Consider the following 23,004-nt stretch of genomic DNA (forward strand, 5'->3'; position numbering starts at 1 on the left):
ACGTTCGCTGCATACTTTTTCTTTTTACTTTTAGTACCTACTGCAGTTACAATTACAAAGTTGGCACTGTTGCATTCGGTATTCATTAAATTGGGACATAGTAATTGGTCATAACATTGCACCTTTGAACTTTGACCCTCTTGCTCATATGTCCGGGTTGTGTGTCAGAATAGCCAGAGAAGCATACTGGCTTGAATTCTGCAAAATGTGACTGGATGCAGTAAGACAACCAGGTATTTTTGGCCCACTGCATTTGTCACACTATTATATTAGTTATATTATTAGTATTGAGACATTCTAAATATTATCCTAACATACTGCATTCTATGGTAGTATGGGTATTGGAACAAACTTCCATCCTGATGATGGTTTAGAGTTAAACTTTTAAAAATCTGCTCAACTAACTGTCAGTCACAAATTAAGATATTGGGTTTATCTATGATTTTAATGTTTCATAGTGATAAATAACTCAACCCAAGTTCTTCATAAAATGTACAAAAGGAGGTTGCGCCCATCATAACACTAGTGACGTGGTTGTTTGGTTTTTAATCATGTGGGAGAAGTCTGTGCAATACTTGCATGTGATGAAATGTTTATATAGTATATTTTAGACATATGTGCTGTAATTCTTAAGAAAGAGTGCAAACAAAAGCTGGCAACAGACTTGATGACATCTTGCAATGAGTTTGTCCAACAAGAAAAAATCATTGAAAAACAGCCCGATAAAAAAACATTCCCTGCATGATGTCAACCTCAAATGTTAAGTCTCTTTCCTGAGACATTTAGAAGCTGCAGCTCGTTGTTCCACTGTCCTGTCCATTGTCTGTCCCCAAATTATATTACAGACGATTAGCACCAGGACACCTTTCTTGCAGCATGTCCACGTTTCCTGAGGATTAGATGGTGTCTAATATTTTCCAAGATAGCTCACTCCATTCGTGCATGTGACATAATGCAACATATGAACATCTGGGATTAGTTAGCCATGCTCTGCATATTCTTTTCTCTCTTTTTTTTTTTTCCATCACAGGGAGTGAGTGAGGTGCTCTGTGCTTTTTGCAAATAGCCACTGTCCACTGTGTGAACCTGGTGATCCCAGTGGCAATTTCAATTGTCTAACTTACTTTGAAATAAAATAATAAGTGTTAGAATAAATGGAATGTTGGAGACATTCTGTAGGGATTTGAAAAGGAGGAGTACTGTAAACCCGTTAAAATCTTGGCTTTTGATGAAATCTTAAAAAGCAAAGTGGCTGTTTTCACATTGTCAAGAAGTAAATCACGCTGGTTTACTGGTCAGTAATTACATTTAAAGAAAAATACATAAAGACAAATAAAATAATACATCCTATTCAATTCACTTCGACTGTTTACTCTAATTTTGAATGAAACCAACAAAGGTGTCAACATACTGTTCTGATTGGTGGAAAGTTATTTACCGTTTTTTTAGTTTTGCCATGACATTTATATAAGACTCTTAGAGGGAAAGACGAGCTTGCATCTGCACTGAATTCTGCTGAGACTCCTCTGATGACCATCAAGGAACAGCTTCATAATCACCTTTAATTCCGTCTCCTGAACTTTATATGACCAATGAAACAGCATGCTTTTATCATGTCCCATGCTTTGAGGAACTGGAAGCAACTTGTGCAAAAAAAGCCAATCATTTTGTTTAAGTTGATTAAACAGGCTGTCACGAACAGTCTTTTTCTTTATGACACATACACACACACTCACAGATATCTGAACACACATGGTTATATCAAAATGATTATTTACATAAAACCTCTTTGCTAGAGGCCGTGGGTTGATGAGCAAGACGATGTGCAAAGCTTTTCCCTGATGGACATATTTTTGTCCACGTATTGACAGACGGAGCATATGCAGTGATTACAGTCAACTTGGTCATTTCAGTTATAGTAATAGGGCTGAAAAAACATTTACACTGATGTGCACCAGAATAAGGCCAGCTGTGACTCACATAAAGCCGGTTAATGTGGCACGCAAGTCAAAAGTTGGAACAACAAGTTCAGATATGTTGCATGGCTGTTTCAATACGCTTACGTTATATGTGTTTATCAGCAATGACTGTTTTTCTAACCTTAAAACATGGAAAATGTGGTTCTCAAAACAGTACGAATAAAAAATACATTTATGTTGTATAAAAACAAGGTAGAAATGTTACAAAATGGTCAACTCAAACACTTGCATGCAACTGCTCAACATTCAAGAGTACAAAAACTGGGATTTCAGATTCTTCGAAATCATCCTAAATCTGTCGTATATGGAACATTTGCAACATTTGTCTTTTATCTCTTATCAGGAAATGTAACAGGCACATATTTTAGTGTCTTGATGTGTGAATGTGACTGTGCTCCTTGTGAAGAGGCATTAGTTCAAGCCGGTTAGGATTCATCTAATCTTGCGTACGCATGGAAGGGACCACAGGGCCTGAAGCAGCTCTGAGGACCATGAAGGAAAATAATTTAGAGCCGGCCCACATGACCTTATTCGTAGGGAATGTCGGTCTAATTCAAGCATCCGAACAATTGCACTGTTTTGCTAAATGTGTACAAAAGTCACTGTAGACAAAGAGCTGAAAAAAAGTCCTGAATGGTCCACTTCACAAGGCAGAAAGGCCACAGCCCACCGAGGGTGGCAGAGGGCACTCACAAGACCCCACAGGTACAATCAAGGATGGTCATGTGCTGATTGTTGGTGGGGCTCTGAGTTGCCTTTTAAATTTTGTTAAACTCTCTCCTGCCTGCTCCTGGAGCTCTACAGGCCAGGGCGAGGTGGTGGGCGGGCAGGTGGAGGGGCTCGCCCTGGAGGAGGTCCCTCTGGAAGAGGAGGCAGGGAACCAGTCAGGGAGGCGGAGGGTGGAGGTGTCGGAGGGAGCACCGGAGGGTCAGGTATGTGCAGGGTGGTCGGAGGAAGAGCACGGGTGGGAGGTGGCGTGTAAGGAAGGGGTGATATGGGAGGGAAGGGAGGAGTGGTGGAGGTGGGAGGAGGTGTTGCAGGCAGTAGTGGAAGGGTGGAGGAGGACGACGTTGGAGATGATGGAGGGCTGCTGGGGCTCGGGGGGAGGGTGCCCTGCGGTGGAGGTGGAGTCCTGCTGGAAGGGTTGTAGATGGGAGACGAGTGATGGTTGTAGTCCGGGTAATGAGGAGAGGGAGTCTTTATGCGAGTGAAGTTCATGCATCTGCCCTGAAAATGTTAAAAACAGACCTGATTTTAGAGGAGCACTTAGTGATGATAAACAACTTTGCCATTCCTATTGTCTACACACACCTACGTGACTGCGTTTTAATATCAACAAACAAATATAAATGCTGTAATTCTCAATTTACAAGTTACTGATTTGTATGCTCTACCCAGCCTGACAAAATAACCTGCCGCCAATCCTCCCCTGTCCAAACCAAAGTGAGGTCATGCAAGAGAGACTATCACATTGCAGAAACAAGCTACACCCAGAGAGCAGCTGCACTGAGGGGATCAGGGAGTTGCAGTGAACTGATACGGATGACAGTGCTGTTCTGTGCCTCTCGTTTACAAGCGGGGCGAAGTGACCTCTGAGGCTGAGAAGACAAAAACAACTCCTAACCTATATTTTGTTTTAGTTTAGTGCGTGAGGGACAATTAATATCATGGATTTTAAAATAATATTTCACCCTTAAAATCACATTGAATTTTTGCAGAAAATGCTTTTCCTGCATGCCTCCATGGTGAAGAGGGATTCGGAAAACAGAGTAAATTCTTGAATATAAATAAACAGAGGCCAGATATAACAACTGCAAAACTATATCAAAACATAGGTTTACAACTTAACACAATTTATGATGTATATAATTCAAGTATCTAATTGTATGCTTAGTATTTCCCAAAGATGCATTTTTGCCAAATTCTTAACTAACAAGTCCGAAGTGTTTTGAATAGGAAGATTTTGACTTGAATGCAGGTGTTTGGGAAGTACGGGGCATACTCCAGGAGAAACAGGGTTTGGATTATACTGCATGACTTTGTAAACCGATGTTTTGATACAGTTTTTACATTAGACTTTATATAAGAAGCATAAAACCTCCCTGAATTTATTTTAATGTATCCAGGATTTTTTTTCTTGATACTTTTTTCAAGAATTCAAGTCAAGTAAATGACAGTAATTTACATATAAATGGTCATTTTACGGTTAAGTATTCCTATGACGTCTCTCCTGCACTGTATCATAGTTGCAACTAACTGAAAAATCAGTCAATAGAAGAAAGTATGCGATAAAGCGTTTATAGAGTGATGTTGAGTTTTTACCCCGCTGGTTTGTGCCCTGTTTGATTCCTTTAGTAATTACAAAAAGCACCAGTATTTAGAGGCTCATGATAGATGACACGTAATGGCAACCTGACTTGGGTTTCTCTCAGGCACTAGGATCAACATCCCACCACTGCATTCATTTAAGGGTAGTTGTGAAAGCAAGGCTTTGACAAGAGACTCCTAATTGCAACCAGAACAAGATTGTTTACTGCAAATAATCAAGGATACTAGAGCCGAGCTGTTTTCCAGTGCACTAATGAAGAGCTTTATAGTGTGGAAGACTCACTCATACACTTGTAATTACAGGGTGGTGTGTTAGCTGTACTAACTGTACTTGAACTAAGCATATTGCTAAACTGCCAGTGCATCTCCTCCAACTGCACTGCATGTTACCTGGAAGCCAAATAAACTTGCTTTGCTGACTGATTGGCAAATAGACAAGGGTTCATTGGATCCCTCTGAAAAGATGCAAAGCTTGAGTCATGGCCAATCATTTTTGTAATGCAACAACTTCTTGTCACCATATCAGTTACAAATCAAAATGTATTTAGTACACTTTGTATAAACTAGACTGCCATATGCCAAAGCATACACTGGATTAAATCATAAAATTAACAGGGAACATGACTCCTAAAATGAGCATGGAAAAGACTCCCTTGTCCTTGAAAACACTGAAAAAAAGCAGGACACTGTAAATTGCTCTACTTGCTTGCAGGTATTTGTTTTAGCCCTGTTTTAATTTTCTGTCAGTCAGCAGTTCCATAAAACAGTTAAAAATGAACCCAAAAGTTGTGCTTCTTAAAAAAACACTGTATGATTGTATTGCATTCTGTTAGCTTGTTATCAAAAAATATCTTGTATGATGCTTGTATTAGAGCTTTTCTAACTTTGGGGGTAATGACTACGATTAGATCAACATTTCTTACTCAAGGAAAAATGAAGCATTACATAAACTCTTGTGGGTGAGGGATCATAATATACCGACTTCCCTCAGAATCATTTTTTCAACACTTATAGATTCCACAGTTTCAGACTACATGTCAGCTGCCAACAGTAGAGGTCATCATGCTGTAATCCCCCCCCCCCCTCCCTACAGCTGGCCTTTGAGGAATTACATTTGCTTTTTTATAATGGCTTCCGCAGACGTCTTTACATTTCAGTGCACTGTAGCCAGACGCTGCAGTCTATGTCCCAATTCAACTCAAGTTTTCCCATGAGCCTCTATGCTCACCGCTGGTCCATTTTCTTAACATTTTCAGATACAGACGAATCGCCTCTTTTGCCAAATGCTAACGCACAGCCAAAACCTTACGTCGGTCAGTAAAATTTAGGCTGATTAATGGTTTCATGTCTGTGTTGCTTTTGAGATATCCTTACCTTGTCACCCGGATGAGGTCTCATGACAGACACACGGTCATAGCCTTTTCTTAAAAGTACCCACAATGCATCCAGTTTGCTCTATGGAAACAAAGAGGAAATCAAACTTTTAAACCATTTCATTTATCTCAAAATTACCTTTATTCTTAAAATCAAGTTTCTGTTATCAACCCTTTTGTTTTTTCTCCTTTTCACTTACAAACACAGTTCCACACTGTGCACTTGAGCTGAAGTGAAATAACCAGTTCTCCAGAATCCAACAGCCACTTCACAGTGACAAACTAAAACGGTTTCAGTTCATTGTGAACTGACTCTTCATAGCTTTTAAACACAGCAAATACTTTGAGGATAAGGGCAGAAATTGCAGCTGTGTATCCTCAGAAAACTGCTAGCTATGCAGCCCTGCTCCCTGGAGGTCAGTCCAACAGAAGTCTGGTTTCTATTAGCAATCCCCCGCTGACTGCTTTGCAGCAACTCCTTCAACTCCATGCTGGCTCTGGAGGAAGGGACTGTTTGTCAGTAGTCACCTCAGAATTGTTACCTTAACACATCTCACTATGGCGTTTTAATAATGCTTTACTTATATATCCTTAGCCAGATTAACATGGGGTAATTATTAACAGATGTTGTACTTCATGCAGTACACATGCTAACAGCTGAAAAAAGCGTTTACCCCAGCAGAGCTGGAAAACCATGAATGCGTTAATAAATTATGTAAGTTTTGTGAGGTTTTTTTTTATGTTTAGCAGTTGAAACTCATCATTCCTATATGTTTGCCAGTTTTAGTTGTTTTCCTCACTGAGACTTCAAAGAGCATCTGCAGACCAAACACACTCCCCAGTGAGTTTCCTCCTGGCTGCCTCTGCTGGTACTTTACCTTAATGGGTGAGTACCACTTGCGTGGCCCCAGAGGTTTGTGCATGCCGTTGTTGAGAATGCGCGTTGGGGCCTCCACATACTCCTGTTCAGGCATCTTCACTTTGGCATTTTTGGCCTTTTCCAGCTTTGCTCCTTCTTCGGTGGAACCTTTCTCGCCCCAGCGGACCTGATAACGGGAGTGTGGAGAGTCAGGGATATGTGACGGTGCCACACACTGCCTCTAAAGATGGTCAGGAGTGTATGATTGTGAATCTGTCTGACTTGAAATACATAGATGAGATGCTTGATTGCAGCGAATGTGCAATTAAAGTGAGTTTGATTGAAAGTGCTAGTGTGAATTGAAATCCCCTTTCTGTCCCCTAACAGATGGTTTATTTGATCTAACCTCCATCCTTTTGATTCCCCCAACTCCTCTTCCTCCGTAGTAGGAGGCATCTACAGTCGGCCATTTCTTCTTAGGGGCTTCAAAGTCTTCATCATCCTATTGGAGAGTGACAGGGAGTATGTTTTATTGTTATATATTAATCAACCATTTAACAAGCTAATCTTTCACTGTTTTTACATGAATGTATACACACCAAATGAAAACTTAGGAGCTACCTGGTACAAATGCCCTCTCACTGGTCACCAGTAAAAATCTCTCTGTCTGCCCTCCCCACTCCAAAACCAGCCCTTACTTTTGTCCCTTCTGTGCTGGTTGTCAAATCAGAGGAATTACAAAGCCCACAACCATAATGAAAGATGAACACTGTATGTGAAGCCATGGTTGTCATGGAGTCTGCTTTTGGAATAGCTTTACCATGTTAAACCTAATTTTCTGCTTAATTGGTGCAAATAAATGCTGCCTGATGTGTCCCACAGTCACATTGTAGCTTGCTGTTATTGCATTGTAAGTTTTGGCATTGGAAATGTATTTTATTAACATTCATTTGTTGATCAGATTCATGTGAAATTATGTTATTTGTCAGTTTAATTTCCCTAAATATTCCATGATGTCCATAGATCTCTAGAGGAAGGGATTTGGAAAACATGAATTGAAGTCGTGAACACAGAAAGAGAGCAGGAACAAAATGGCTGAAGTTAGGATTTCCCTGTTATTTGAAGAGGGCGTTAACTCACATTGGATTAATTACTAAATGAGTGAAAACAGAGTTTTATACCAAGAAGCTAGTGACGCCGCATGGTCATTGAGGTTTAAGATAAACAACCTAACACTGTCTAAATCTAAAAAAATTAATCTTTTCTTTGGAGTCATAAGAAACAGATTGAGTGGAGACGGTGCAGCTCATACCGAACTCGCCTCCGAAGCTGGTGGGGGGGGTTCATGGATGATCTGTGAAAGGAAAAAGATTGCGTGAGAGGAAAAGGAGGGTTTTGTTATTTATCGGAAGACCACGAAAGTCACAAACACATGTATCAAAATGGATTTTCATATAGCCTGCATGTCACTGCAATGTGTCCTCTGTGTGCAACAGGATGGTTACACAACAACACACGGCTGAGGAATTGTTTTTTTACTCATGTCTCTATTACTTAACAAGAGCGATGCACTGACCTACAAATCTGCTATCCAGATTTTTGTGCCTGAGGTTGAGAACAGGCTCTCATAGAAACTGTATTATTTGCTCTTAGTTTAGGTTTATGCTTTGCACTATCCCCCTCATGTCTTTTCCCATCGCAACTTGAGCTGTCAGTGTGTTTTTTCACCAGTGCAATAAGCCATAAAACAGATTCTTCTACATTAAATGCACTTGGCAAATTAAGCGGTTCTGATTCTTATTTGTGAATTTCCTCAATGCTCCACCAAATCCTGGAACACAAAATGATTCCCCATGGTAACGTCTCATCGCTTTCCTAAACAGACTTGCTGCAGGGACTTGAATTTGTAACTTAATGGAGAAGAACAGAAAAAAAGTAAAGGGAGGGACAGCCATGTTGTAAAAGCTGACATCTCTCTCTGGCAGTTCTCAACTTTCCTGTTTCCAGCGCTGGAAACATTGGACTGGATTCTGAAGAGACAATATACACTCTTCATTTGAAAGGAGAAATACTGATTTTGACAGCAAGTGGCTGGTTGAAAGAGAGTTTACTGAAATATTGTGATGCTGGCAGTTCTACCACTGCCTAAATAATGGTACAAGCATGTTTTTTTCCCAGGTGCATTTCAGATTTTTACTGTATCCAGAGCAGATGGCTGTCATAAAAAACTTCTCATGACACTTTTTATTTATGGTGAGTTATCTTGCTCCTCAAGATCTCATAGTAACAAAAATAGCAAACCAAAACAGCCTATTTGAGCCTATTCTTTATACACCACTTGCTGGAAATTCTAATTATTCAGCCTCATTACTGATGGAAGAATGTGTTAGTAGTTTAGGTCTGCCAGTGAATATACTGAAAAACTATTAAGAGGTGAGACTCTGAGGTCACCTGCTGTGACCTATGGAAACACAAATTATTTCAACAGCAGCATAATTACTTCAGCACGCGTTTACCCGCTGCCCTTGACCTTTTCTGGCTGTTGCCTAAATTCAGCTGCAGGAGTTCAAAGTGACATAGACCCTTGTTGACTCATAGACTCTAACCTTCACACCATGGGAATGTTGTTTAGGTTAATGACATGCCTTTTGGGGCGTTAGCCAGACAAAACAGACCTGGAAAAGACATTTCTCTACGTCTTATCGTCTACAAGCAATATCACTTCTTCTCAAAGTGTTTGAAGCCATCTGAAATTTGAAAAGAGAGACCAGAGGCTATCTGTAAAGCAGCATGTGTGCATGTTATTATTGCACTAGTGTTTAAGAAAACTCACCACAGTGCAGCAGAGAGGCCAGAACCACCAGAGTAGAGCCAAGACCAAGAGTAGCATCAGGATGAGCAGAGCTATGGCCAGGATGGTCCCATCAGACTGTGACAGAGACAGACACGTCAACACAGACTCTCTGAAAATGTAGAGCACTAAAAATACGTAAAGCACTTCTCTAGGCTTTTGTTTTTCTTGGGAAAGATGCTCTTTTGGTTTATCTTCAATGGAATCTGCGAATGCTGAAATACTTTGATTTATTCATCATCTTAAATTTGTGACACATCATTTTGAATTGGGTTTAGTAGTTTGTTGTCTATTGTTTGCAGTGGTGGACCTGGGCTGAGGGGCAGGGGTGAAAAATATGAAAAGGGCACCAGCTGCAAGAGGTGGAAAGTTCCCAAGAGGGCGATTTATCATATTTTCTCCACTCAAAGGCAAACCTACCTAGTGTTTTTTTTTAAGTTGAAATGCACCATTACGCAAATGAATTATGTTTCAAAGCCAAATGCTGGTACATTATATTGTACTTACACAGCCCACAGTGGAAATGGTTACTGAACTGGAGATGAAACTGAGACCTTCATTCATACTGACATAAAGGTTTGCTACCCTGGAAAAGGAAAAGAAAAAAAGAAAAACATCTCGGCTGTCATTTATGCAGTGCCTTAGAAAAACACAGCAGATGGTGTCATATGAAACCCCACATTTATTTTAATACATTACAGGACTTACATCCCCTCCTCTTGAAGTACTGGTGCAGGGCAGAGAAGATATGTATCTTCAACAACCAAAGGCTTTACCACTAGGGAAGAAGATGGAAAGGGGTCATGAAAATAATGAATCAGCCAACCATTCCCATTTAGTAACAGTCAGTAGTAGTTTTCACTCACATATAAAGCTCCTGAACTGGTTTCACCCACAAATCATGAACTGAATCACCTTTCAGATTATCTCATTGTTTAGCCTGCTTACAGTATTAGTTTATTGACTGGATAATGCCACATGACTTCATTGTAATTTAAAAAGTATGCTCACGGTAACAGAAGTTAAATGATGTCACGTCTTTCACTGCAACTTAACAAACTGAGAGAGTGTTTTTTCAAGACTAAAGCTTTGTTGTCTTCTGTCTGAAGACATCTGTATGACTCTCGGAAACACCAATACCACAACAGCTTTTGTTTTTCAGACAGATCTAGATCCTCTCCTGGGCCAGCTGGCTTTTAGGAGAGCTGCTCCAACAAACATCATCACCCAAGCCTGTCTGTTTATCCTGGCAGGCAGAGAGCATACCCCAGAACTGAGGAAATGAACACAAGCAGCCACATGGGTCGCGACTGCTCTCCTCTAGAAACACTGAGCAGAACGGAGGGGAGGGGGGCGATCAACGCTGCCAAAAAAACAGCTCACAAACTGGGCCAGATATGATCCCACTCAGAGTTCATCTCCGCACCCACCTTGCACTCAGAATGGCCATACACTATTATAGCATGACGAAAAGGCCTGAGAGCCTTCTAAAGGACAAAATACAACAAAGTCCAGTAAAAAGCTGACGGGGCCTGACTCTGCAGAATTCCAACGTATAAATCGCTTGAGGATAAAAAGGCTGGCAAACATCCCAGAGTCGATGTCATGATGTTTTATCGGTCTGTTTACTCCCCAGGTCATAAGAGAGGTCATATTTTACTGTGAGGTGCAGACAAGACAAGTGCCACTTGAACCATTAGTTAATTGGAATTACTGTTTATGTTGATGGCAGATGTACAATATCTGAGAGACTATTCACTGGGACGGACCGCCGGCAAGGTCAACTTACAGTCGATTATGGGGAAACCGTAGCAACTTTGAGTTTTTGAAGAAGTTTACATAAAGGTTTTGAGTTTATTGGACTTAGCTATAATGTAATTCAAAGGAATAGTTAAACTGCTTGGCTTATTAACTTTCTTGCCGAGAATAAGATGAGAAGGTCGATAAAACAGTACAGTAGCTATGAAGCTGCAGCGTGAAGATTGTTAGCTTAGCATAAAAACTGGAAAGCCTAGATTGGCTCTGAGGCGACAAAATACTCCAACCAGCCCTCTAAAGTTTAATAACAGCTCAACTTGTTTCCAGTCGTTTGCTTAGCTAATCAAGACATGAGCATGGTATTCCCATTTTTCCCTCGGCCAGAGAGCGTAAACATTTTAACATTTCCCTAAATGTTTAACTATTTATTTTACGTCTAATCACCTATTATTCACACTATGGGTGTTGTTATATACCTGTATTGGCGATAACCATTATATTAAGAATTCTAATAATAATATTGATATGTTAATGATACACATATGATAATGATGAATAAATAATTATTATATTTTGAGTTGGAAGAATTAATTTCCTAAAAAGGAGACAAAATGCACAATATACTTGTCTAGTGAACATCTGATATTGTGACAGCCCTGGTTCACACTGTTCAATATTGTCCATGGCAACATGTGTCACCAAAGCAAAGGACAGCTCAGGACAGGACCTGCCAAATCCAAGCCCGCTTGACTGTATTTGCTGCTACTTTTTCCTGGAGACACAAGCTCAAACATCGATTCATCTGCTCGACACATGCAGTCACATATGCTGCTTACCTTTCTTAGCATTTCACCATATTTGTGAAGTATGCAGAGGGCTGGAGTGGGGGAGTCAGTGGGGACATTTTAAAATGTAATAGAGAGAAAATAAATGGTTTTCCTTATAGCAACATAACACATATGTACCCTCCAGATGAGCTGACCCAGGCCTAATTATTTACATTTAAAGTTTACCCCTGAAGTGAAGTAAACAAGTTCCAGAGGATTGAGTATAAACAATCAAGAGAAGTGAATGAATCTGGGGGAGGATTGCACAAGCACAATGGGATCGACATAGGAGATCATTTCTCTCAAATTGTTTCCATGTCGCTGTTGGATGTTGTATCGTGCAGAAATAATTTTGATTCCGAGGAATTGTTAATGTTTTATTAATACTGACTAACTGTACTTTGTTTCCCAAAAATGTGATTTGAAGTGATAGGGGCCTGTGCTGAATGTTGATGGCGTCACTAAAATAACCATTATTAAAGAGAAGAAAATAGTCCCTATGGTTACTTAATAAGTACTGCATGTATACTCAATATAGTAAACATGAGAAAGCAGAAAATATCTAAGTATATGGAAGATAATGAACTCAAGTTGACTGATAAATACATTAAGATGCACTGACATGCCATCAGGTTAAACACATATGTTTATCACAAGAGGAACAGACATTTTGTGTGCAGTTCAATGATGGTGAATATCTTGCTTTACAATTAGACCACAATCTTCGGCAGCTACTGTGCCATGCCTGGCAGGAAGTGGTTTAAACACCACCAGTAAAAGACCTTAGGGATACTGGTTGTATCCTTAATTCCTCCTTCTACCTTGTGTGTGGTTCGCCTGTATTTCTTATGTTTGGCTCATTTCCAAGCTGTTAAATTGTGTTTATAACAAAAAAAGAAACACTAACACCAGCATGGCCGTTTGTTTGATCACAGGGGATTCAAGCTGTGCAATTTGTTTTTGACTTTTGGGAATTCCGGTTAAGTGTAATTACGATAAATTTTAAGATTTTCCCACAAACTTGTGAGTGTTCTCAGTTAAACCACTAATGCGGGTTTAAACAATTCATGTAGTGAATCAGACTGTTGTTTCAACACAGTTCAGCAATGATTCACTCACTCTTAGTGAGGGTGTCGTTGATGCGAAAGCTGCACAGGACCTTATCGACATTGCGGGCGTGGAGGAATCCATTTCCTCTCACCACCACTTGGAAGGACTCTAAGCCAGGAGAGGAGAAACACAAATGACACCCCAAGAATTGAAAATACATTTACCATAAGCTTGAATTGTGGGCCAGAGTAACACCCAAACGGCTCATCATGTTATAACATTATGTGATACTCTCGACAACCACTATTGCCTTGTCACAGTGCTACTGACTTGAGAGAGAGAGAGATTTGGTTGAGAGTAGTATCGTTGGTAAAATGCTCAACAAATTGCAAAACAAAACTTTCTTACAGTAACTTAAATTATAATGTTTATGAAACAATCAACTGACTACCATTAATGATAAGTTATTTTAACTTATTGTTAATTTAGCAGGGACAATGCAAAATGCATATATCGTACCAGATAAGGAAAAGCACATTTTCATCTGTTGTCCCTGTGAGAAAGGCCACAAGTGCTGCCATGTTACAGAGATAAAAGATCAGTTGTATCAAAAGATTCCCACTAGTATGCACACTAACAGCAACCCCAATGCTATTAACAGGAGACATCATCTGTTCAAGATTTAACAGTCCCCATTTGTCAAAAGACTATAGCTGTAGCCAATGCAGGCATAGTCATTTTCTGTTTTGATCCCTCTTTAACAGTATTCTATATTGATTTATCACTTTGAATCTTAATGACTTTCCCTAATCTTATGAGAATTGCAGAAACAAACCAAAAATGACTCATTACTTCTGTTGTGGGTCTCAGAGACCCAGCCAACACATGGTTGCATGGATTTTCATCCGCTCTGTATCTAGGATTGGCGTTGACATTAGTGTTTATCCTCCAGTGCCAATAACAGTTAACTAAGATTTGCTGCTGTCTGATTTCATTCATTAAGAGGCCTAGGATGAACGGGAAGTCCATCTTCCTTGTCTTACCTCCTGCACAGATACTAGAGGGCTCTGCCGCCAGGATCTCAATACAGGACTTCTTCAGGATCTGAGGAAATGAAGAAGATACACTTTTCAGCTGCCAGCCATTAAATATCAGACATTGGAGCATTCCTAAAGGTGCAAGACACGTGATTGGGAAGATTTCAATTTACTCTTAAACGCTCTTAACATGGCAGCGTCTCAGCCGGCAGCGTTATCAGTATAAACTACGGCCAACATGCTGACAGAGCTGACAGTGTTTACCTGAGGGGGACGTTATCAGCTGTAACTGCTATATGACAACAGTGCAGAGTGTCATCCGTGAGCTAACCAGTGGGGCACGCTCAGAGGGAGAGTTACTTCATTCGCTGTTCAGGTAAACTTTACTCCACTATATGTTTACATAGCAGTTCTTTGCTGCTATAACAATGCTCTGAATGCTGTATGTTGCTTCTTTTAATGCACCAACAACCTCTTTTGGACTGTCTATTCAGCCACAGCAATGACTTTTAACTGCTTATGAATTAAGTTTACGCAACCGGGGTCTCTGTCCATGAAGTTTCAGTCTCCTCTCATTTGTGTTGTGCAAAATGTATCTGTACTTGATGCGCGCCAGGAAAATACCAACTATAATCCTGTAGACGAAGAAAACTGATTTGTGACCCACTGCTCCGCTCATGTGAAGATGAGAAGCAACAGCTTTGAGTTTGCTGTTAATCTGCTCCAGATGACAGTTGCCTGACCTTTAACTCAACAAACCTTGTATCCCAGTAACAACAGCCCTACACGCCAAAATGGTTTTCTTTTCTTGAGCTGGCAAATATAACAATTGAAGTCAACATCACTGAGGTGGGTCTTAAGAGATACAGCACAAGCTTTGATCATGTTTGGCCAGACGTAAGGCCTGATGATCAAAAGCAGGAATGTCACAGGCGCAGCAGGTTTTCCTGGAAGTTTGTCCCTGGCCGGGCTCCATGAATGGAATAACTTACCCTGCTTAAAATCTGTTTTTGTATTGTTTCCTGTTTGGTCTTCGAGCATTGTGTTAATGAATTAAAGACCAAGTGAAGTGATAGATTATGAAGTACATTAAAGCAAGATGATTTCCTTTGGATGTCGAGCTTTACTTTTCAACCGTCCATTCGGTCCTCAATGGTTCTATTGATGATACATTCAATGCAAGTGCTGTTAGAACACGTTTGTGGGCCGAACTGAAGGTACTCACCGAGTCGATGACCCCTTGCAAGGCCTCAAATCCATCATTTACTGGGAAGACATGGTCCTTACTATCAGCTATGTTTGCCAGCTGGAGAGGAAACAAGTTATCACAATTAAAAGTGACAACTGCACTTAGTCATTAAAGACACACAATTAGTTAGGCTAACAGAAAATTGATTACAAGAGTGGCTCACAGTCAACAATATCAGCAAATTTCCCCTTTAAACAATTAAACAATTTTCTCTCTACATAATGGAGCAAAAAAGTCTACTTGACTTGCACTGTAATCATTAGGCTACAAAATATGTGGATAGTTTGATGTACATCCCATGTCCTTGGTGGAACTCTTAAACATTTACCGCATTCTCTGGGTAAGTTGGTAGACTTAGGGCTCATTTTCTATGTGTTTTCATAGATATATTAATACGTAGTTTTAAATTACATAGATTGTTTTTAAATTGGGGTGAACTTCAAGAAATGTTAATGCACTTAAGTACTCAAAAACACTGGTTTCAATATTTTAAAAGTTTGATAAAAGTTTGATTTACGAAACCTCAAATTTTCACTCTTACTTTTCATGTCACTTGCTGAAGCTTAGACATCATGAAAAATTAAGGTGCAGACTTAAACAAACAAAAAACCAACCTGGGTCTCATTGAAGTCCTTCACCCCCACGCAGTAAACAGAGGCACCCAGACTTCGGGAGCGGTTGGCCTGTCAAGTGTGCACAGATTCACAGCAAAAACAGGAAGAAGCTCAGCACCTGGGTTTGATTACACCTCTGCATTGCCTAACATCATTCAAAACAAATTGTTCGGATTTCACTAGAAGTTGAGCAACACCATGTTCCCGGTGAACAATATTATCCAGACGTAACATAATAATGGAAATGTCACACAGTTGCCTGAATGCCAAACAGCACACTTAAGCCAAATACTTAGTTTAAGTGTTGATGCCTGTGGCTTTTGGGGCTGACTCTGAATGACAGTGAAAGATCTCCCTTGGCCGTCAAGTGGAACATTTCCAGCTACTGGAAACGTAAGCCTCACTCCATCCCTGCTGTCAACATTTCTTAGGGCACTCAAAGCTGATTATATCCTTAGGCCTTCACACATCTTTACCTGTAGTGTATGAATGGTCTGAGAAGCAAATAGATCATTGGATAGACAGTGCAGCTGTGGGGAGAAAGACTGGGCTCAGATTTATAAATCTGACAGATCTGCTCTGACCCCATTTTTCCAGACTAGAGTAGGAAGATCAAAGTGGTGATGAATAGGGTGTCAGTGTTTGATCTGATCCATCACATGCACAGTCACTGTTTAACCTGGTTATAATTTGTGTGACCCATTTAATCTCCCTTTATCTCTCTCACCTCTCTCTCAGCGTAGTAGAAGAGATCCTCGTGCAACTCTCCATCCGTCAGAGCTATGATAACACTGGCGGTGCGATAACCTGCAGACAGAAATAATTTGTTCAGCCCTGCTGCAATTTCACATCCTTATCCTTCATTGCAAATTACCACGCAGCATTATTAAGATTACTGCCATATTGTAGTAACGCAACATTCAAACGCTTTTCTGATAGCATCCAAATCAATTATGAGTTATATCACTCTTAATGAGAAATTAACACACTCACAAAATTAATAGCAAGTGAACAATTTAATCCAAACTCTCAATTAAGTAGTGGATCCAAACCTGTTTTGTTTATTATATAAAGTTAACTCAAAGCCCGTCATTAGGTTAGTAACCTTGAGCTGTGAGCAGGTTGTTTGATTTGATTAATTTGTAAGCCTGAAGCTTATTCTCTTAATGCAGCTGAAAAATGGTTTAGTTCTTTGTTTTTGTAATCATCTCACAACCTCTCAGATGTATCTAGTGACCCTCGTAGGTGTCCCCCAGGTTGGCAACAGCTGACTTAGTTTACATATATTATAATATAATATTATAAAATAAATACCCACTGAAATAGACAATTTATTGCTGATTCATTTATCATACCATCAAAGTTCTGGTTTAACCTAAATTGCTTAAAACAATTTAAGTAAAGAAAAGTCATACACACCTTCAGTGTTTCCATAGTAAATCTGCTCACTAGCCTGTGAAAAAAGAAAAGCTGGTTTGAAACAGTAGACTATATATCCTGTAGCATGCATTACATAAAGAAACTTCTCCATGATATAACTCAACATAGCTCTCAGGACATTGTGACGTTCTGGAGCTAGTGCAGTGATAAGGCTGATTAGGCCTCTCACCCTCAGGATGCCCTCATGCATGAAGGTGTCTCCCCCTGGACGAACCCTGTAGAGCTCCTCCAGACCTTTACGAATGCGTTCCCTGAGCAGATAAAACAGAAGACACGGAAATCAGCATTGGTGATAATCAAATCTAATTGAAAATATGTATTCTTGTCAGATTAATTTGTGAACATATACTTTTGAATACAACCAGACGCTTCAAGGCGTGGTGACAGAATAATAGTTTCCATAAGGGCAGCATTTGCAGAAAATACCAGCAATGTGTTACCAATTAATTAATTGAAACAGTATTGGTTTGTCTTGGCTCGATATAGACATTTAGATAGACAGGAAATTAGCACTGTGAAGAATAAGATAAGATCAGAGGAAAGCAGCGAAACAGTGAAAATATTTTGTGACACTGCTGTGGAAAGATCACACATATACTGCCCACAATGTGTCGAAAACCACATGATGAAGTAGTTGTCCAGACCATCGACAGTATAGACGGATCACAGTGAAGGAAAGTATCTGTCTGGAATCTTCTTGGTCATAAAGTTATGAGCGATCATAACTTTGTTGCCTGTATCAAAATCTGGCATTTCACTCGTTCCTCTTAGCTGCATGATGAAAACAGAAAAGGATTAAAGCCGTTTTGAGGGGATCTGCACCCACCTATCTTCTGTCAGGCTCATTAAGATCCTTCCCTCAGTGGAGAACACAATGAAGGACATCCGCAACTGTGGACTGGAGAAGGAGAACAGAAAAATATGCTCTGCTAGATCAGTGATCATTTCTATGTTTTTCCACACTTGACACAATTATGATTTTTTTTTACCTTAAGAATCTATGAGCTAGATGTTCAACGAAGTTGTAGATTTCTGTCCAGTGATTCTGCACACTCCCAGATCTGAGAAGAGAAAAGCCAAATTTATGTGAAGATGTATTTTCCAACCAGTGCTGTGCATTTAAACTGCATGACCTCTTCTTTGTACTACTGTTTGAGTGATGTCAGATGACCCGTAAAACATTTAAAACGTTTGCCATGCCTCTTACATAGGAGTATGACCCCCAGACTAAAAGAGACACAAAGTAACTAAAAAGATTCATCCCTCTGAAGATTTTTAAGATAAGATAAGATAATCCTTTATTAGTCCCGCAGCGGGGAAATTTAGTGTCTCTTTATAGTTGTTTTGTGTCTCTTTGTAGAAATTATGGGTCTCTTTGTAGACGTTTTGTGTCTCTGTGTAGACTTGGGTGTCTTTGTAGTAGTTTTGTGTCTCCTTATGGTCATTTTATCTATTTGTAACACTTTTGCAGTTTTGCAAAAAGTTTAGCTTTTTCCGTCTCTTTGTAGTCATTTTGTCTCTTTTTTAGTAGTTTTGCTTCTCTTTGTAGTCATGTCATGTCCCCATGTAGAAGGTTTGAGTCTCTTGTTGTCATTGTGTGTCTCTTTGCAGTAGTTTTGTGTCTCTGTGGTTCTTTGGTGTTGCTTTGTAATCGCTTTGTGTGTCTTTATAATTGTTTTGCAACTCTTTGCAGTTTTGCATCCTTTTTGTAGTTGTAGTAGTTTTGTTTCTTAAGTAGTGATTTTGCATCTCTTTCCAGTCATCACACCCTGACCCCTTGGGCTCCTGGGCCTGTGCCAGGTAGGTCGGTAATCCATCTGTGGTAAGGACTTATAAAGTGAGAAGGATAATAGAAAGAGCCTGCATGACTAAATGCTTGGGTAGCACAGCTGGTTTACTCTGAGGAGTAGCAATGATGTGTGCTCTTCAGATTACTGTTAATATCTTTATAATGCACCTGCAATTATACCAGTGTTTTTGGAGTCAGATGAAAGTACCCTCATTAAGCCTTCATGCACCAAGCTCTGTGATCAAAACCAGGTCAATATGGATGTTAATAGTTTTGCACTCTATTCCCTCTTTGCTAATATACTTCAAACTGACCTGCTGCTATTCACATTTTTAGACAATGTTTTTATTGGATCGTATAGCAACAGCCACAAAGTCCTCTGTTGGAAAGAAAGATAAAGGGATTAACGAATGAGGAGGGGAGAAGCTTCTCAGTATTGTTATAATCTTATTTAATTATCTACAGAAATCAATATACAGTTGTATCTGTTAAACAAAGAACAGTTTGCGAGCTTGCATGTAACAGTGTTGATGCTTATCTAAATGTCTTTCATTTAAACTGTGTTTTTATAACCTCACAACCCCATGCAGCATTTCTCAAAACACCGATTTTTCCATTGTTACCATGACACAAGTCCCCGCACAAACAGCCAAGCCAACGGGCCAAAATATTGGAACATCTGGATGTAATGGAGAAAGAGCAGTGCAAAGACGAAGAGGGGAGAAGAGAAGAGGGATTGGGCAGATATAGCAAGAGGACAGTGAGGGCAGGTGGATGACATCATTGCTAAAAGGTAGCGTTGCAAGTTAAAATTCTGAATGGAAGAAAAGACAGAAAAAGCATTGTAAAAACACTTCCAGTTCATTGATGCCTGGCAATAAATGTTGTCAGGTCACACATATAATGTAAGTGTTGTTAAAACATGGCTCGTGCTAACAACTACTCCCCCCAGATAAACAGCAGTGTACCTGGAAGTGGCACTAACATGTAATGTAGGACAACTGAAAAATCCATCACCATTTCTGGAGGGAGAGCTACAGCGGGAGGGAGAAGACAGACAGCATCATCCAGTCCCATCTTCCAGATAAGAAAAATTATCAGTTGGATGAAAACTTTGTGGGTTGACCTAGTTGGCAAGGATTTTGGCTTTTGGTAAAGAAAGGAATGTAATAAAGGCAAGTAGCTTAAAGCCAGGTTTACAGAACACAAAGGTCAAAAGCACTCTGTTATAGTCCAAAAGCAACAGCTTGGTCTTTGCCAGTTGAGCTGTATGAATATCTATCTACTGAATAAAGTGCTTTTTCTTTGAGTCCCAGTCAGGAAAACGCAGGTAAACACTGCTCATTTACAACATTGAGCCCTTTTGAAAACATTAACTGTTTTCACTTGACTGGCTTTGTTGATGAGATGTGTCAACTGTTCCTGTTTAGCTAAATGTGTAGAGCGTGGACATTTAATATTTACCTACAAATGCATCATGTACACCGAAATTAAAGCAAGCATGATCTCATCAGGATGTTATCAATATGATCAACGAAATGCTCAGTGTGGTAGTTTTGATCAGGTGATCATGATGCATGGCTGAAAGGAAACACAGAGATCACCAAAAATAGGTTAGATAAACATGGAAACTATTTCTAAATCAAGACTAACTTTGCAGGGAGGCCAAACATCCTGTAACTTACTTGCGATACACAGACTCTGTTAGAACTCCAAGAAGATGAGGAGATGTAACGATGTACTTACTGGCAAGCCAATCTGGATAAAAACTGCCCCCGTGGTATTTGTTATGTTAATGAGGATGGACAAAACCAAGCACAGTGCTTGCAGTCTGTGCAGCCTGCAACTGACTGATGAATTGGGGAAACATCTATCTAACTCACCACTAATCATTACCATCTGTAGAAACATGCCAAGCTAAACTGTAGATCGAGGCCTGTCAGAGCAATGCGTCATCAATCAATCAATCCATCTATTTTTCGGCATGACAGGACGACAGAGGGCATAGCAATAACACAAATGGGGATGACATCATGAAAACATTTTGGCAGACCATGATGGGAAAAGCACAGGAACGACATAAAATAATGCACATGTACTTTATGCATTATTATGCTTTCATGAGGTGTCTTGAGTATTCAAATCAAGCTCAGCTAAATAATTCAAAACAATAATAAATTGCTCTTATTCAACCCACTATATAAACTAATATTCCTCATAGACTTTAACATGAGTGGCTTTCACTTGTGAGCAGAAACCATCCTATTCATCCATCTTTTGTGACTCGGGTAATGTGTGTCAGATAACTCACTTGTCCAAAACAAAGTAGAGATCAAAGCCTCCAAAGCACGAGGACGATCCAGCCTGCCTCCTGTCCTGTTTTGGTCCAGCATTAGCAGCAGTAAGAGCAACCAGCGCAGCACTGAACACCACTGGAAACCAGGAGCTTCTACTCCAGCAAAAAGGCATTATTCCAGTTTAAGAAAATGATATAACGTCAATAAAGAAAAAGTTGCAAAGTTAATCCTCCTCGCAGATTTTTATTTCAATCCTCCACATGATCTTTACCATAAAAATTTAAAATAAAATAATCCAAAGAAGAGCAGTGAATGTAGCGCAGAGGTTGAAGTGGAGGGGAGAGAGAAAGCATGAGTGTTGTGGGTCTCACTGTTGTTGGGACCCTCTCCTCTCACAAAGATTAGAAGAGCTCCACAACCTCCCACTCTCGCTGCTTTTTGTTAATGAGGAGACCATGCAACAGAGAGATCCCCTGACCCTGTATGTCTACCTCTGAGAGTCTCTGCAAAACTCTCTTTGTATTTTCAAGTCTCTCTCTCTCTCTCTCTCTCTCTCTCTCTCTCTCTCTCTCTCTCTCTCTCTCTCTCTCTCTCTCTGTGTAGAGGAACAGAGTGATTAAGACAACACACTGAAAACACCAGAATCTGCTGGCTTGTCCTGCCGCCTGGTGGTGCCTGGCGGATGCTTTTCAACCACTAGACTATATTATACATATAAACTTGGTGAGCCAGAATACTCAGTAACTGCAATAAAGTAAATACTAGCTTTGAGAATCCAAGAATTTTTTAGAGAAACTGTTTCAAAGAGTTGTTGACTCTGATCTCTAACTTGAATTAGGCGGTTAGCTTGTTGTGGTGTTGTGATGGATTGCGTTATAATTATGCCGATACTTCTGAAGTTTAGATCTCCCTTATGATTATCTCTTTATTTGCAATATAATCATCTGTCTACTTTATTAACCACCTACAGCATGCTGCTTTGTATGAATTTCTCATATTCAGAAGCTGATAGTTCCTTTTAAGATGTTCTTTTGTTTCAGATTCAGTAGTTTTCTTTCTTCTCTAAACATGTGGAGATGTGCAAGAAAAAAGTACTGGTAAATAACAAATGTGAGTATGAATCAACCCTTTCTAATTCTGAGAATGCACACAGAAAACCGTTGAGAGTAGCAGGATATATTTGAAACAATATGACTTCCCTTGTCCTCTATAATCAGAGGGGTCTTCTTTTTGTGGACATCATATCAACACTCTTCTATGGCAAAAATAGACACAGAGTAGCCGGGATATGATCCTGCATGGGGTAAAATACCTGAAACCTCTTTCTTTACCTCCTATTTTAAGTTGATATACTTGCATGATTCTTGCACTTTTTGGAGTTGGCATGGTTGAATGCATTTATTGTATGTGGATTTGGATAAAAGTGTCGGCTAAATAAATGTAATGTAAAAGTATTTTTTTCTTCCTATATATGACTAATTTGTGTATTTATGAAAAGCAATATTCACTGCAGGTTCAGTCTACACAGCAGTGTGTGTGAAGATTCTACAGGG

The 23,004-nt window shown here is 39.8% G+C and overlaps 1 protein-coding gene across 1 annotated transcript; it reads right to left on the bottom strand.

Annotated features, from left to right (window-relative positions):
* Positions 1–1,737: 1,737 nt before the first annotated feature.
* LOC129101213 (anthrax toxin receptor 1-like) lies at positions 1,738–21,641 on the bottom strand (the record flags this gene model as incomplete). The annotated part of the gene is given in 18 exon segments (XM_054610907.1): positions 1,738–3,206; positions 5,682–5,762; positions 6,559–6,726; positions 6,946–7,041; positions 7,852–7,893; positions 9,373–9,468; positions 9,898–9,976; positions 10,099–10,168; positions 13,095–13,193; positions 14,069–14,129; positions 15,288–15,368; positions 15,926–15,994; positions 16,653–16,732; positions 17,345–17,378; positions 17,535–17,616; positions 18,192–18,263; positions 18,355–18,426; positions 21,466–21,641. Coding segments are annotated over 18 exon segments (1,887 nt in total), but the record flags the coding sequence as incomplete, so codon positions are not given.
* Positions 21,642–23,004: the final 1,363 nt, after the last annotated feature.

Source organism: Anoplopoma fimbria, chromosome 13 (genome assembly GCF_027596085.1).
Source record: "Anoplopoma fimbria isolate UVic2021 breed Golden Eagle Sablefish chromosome 13, Afim_UVic_2022, whole genome shotgun sequence".
In the NCBI taxonomy this organism is placed as follows: domain Eukaryota; kingdom Metazoa; phylum Chordata; class Actinopteri; order Perciformes; family Anoplopomatidae; genus Anoplopoma; species Anoplopoma fimbria.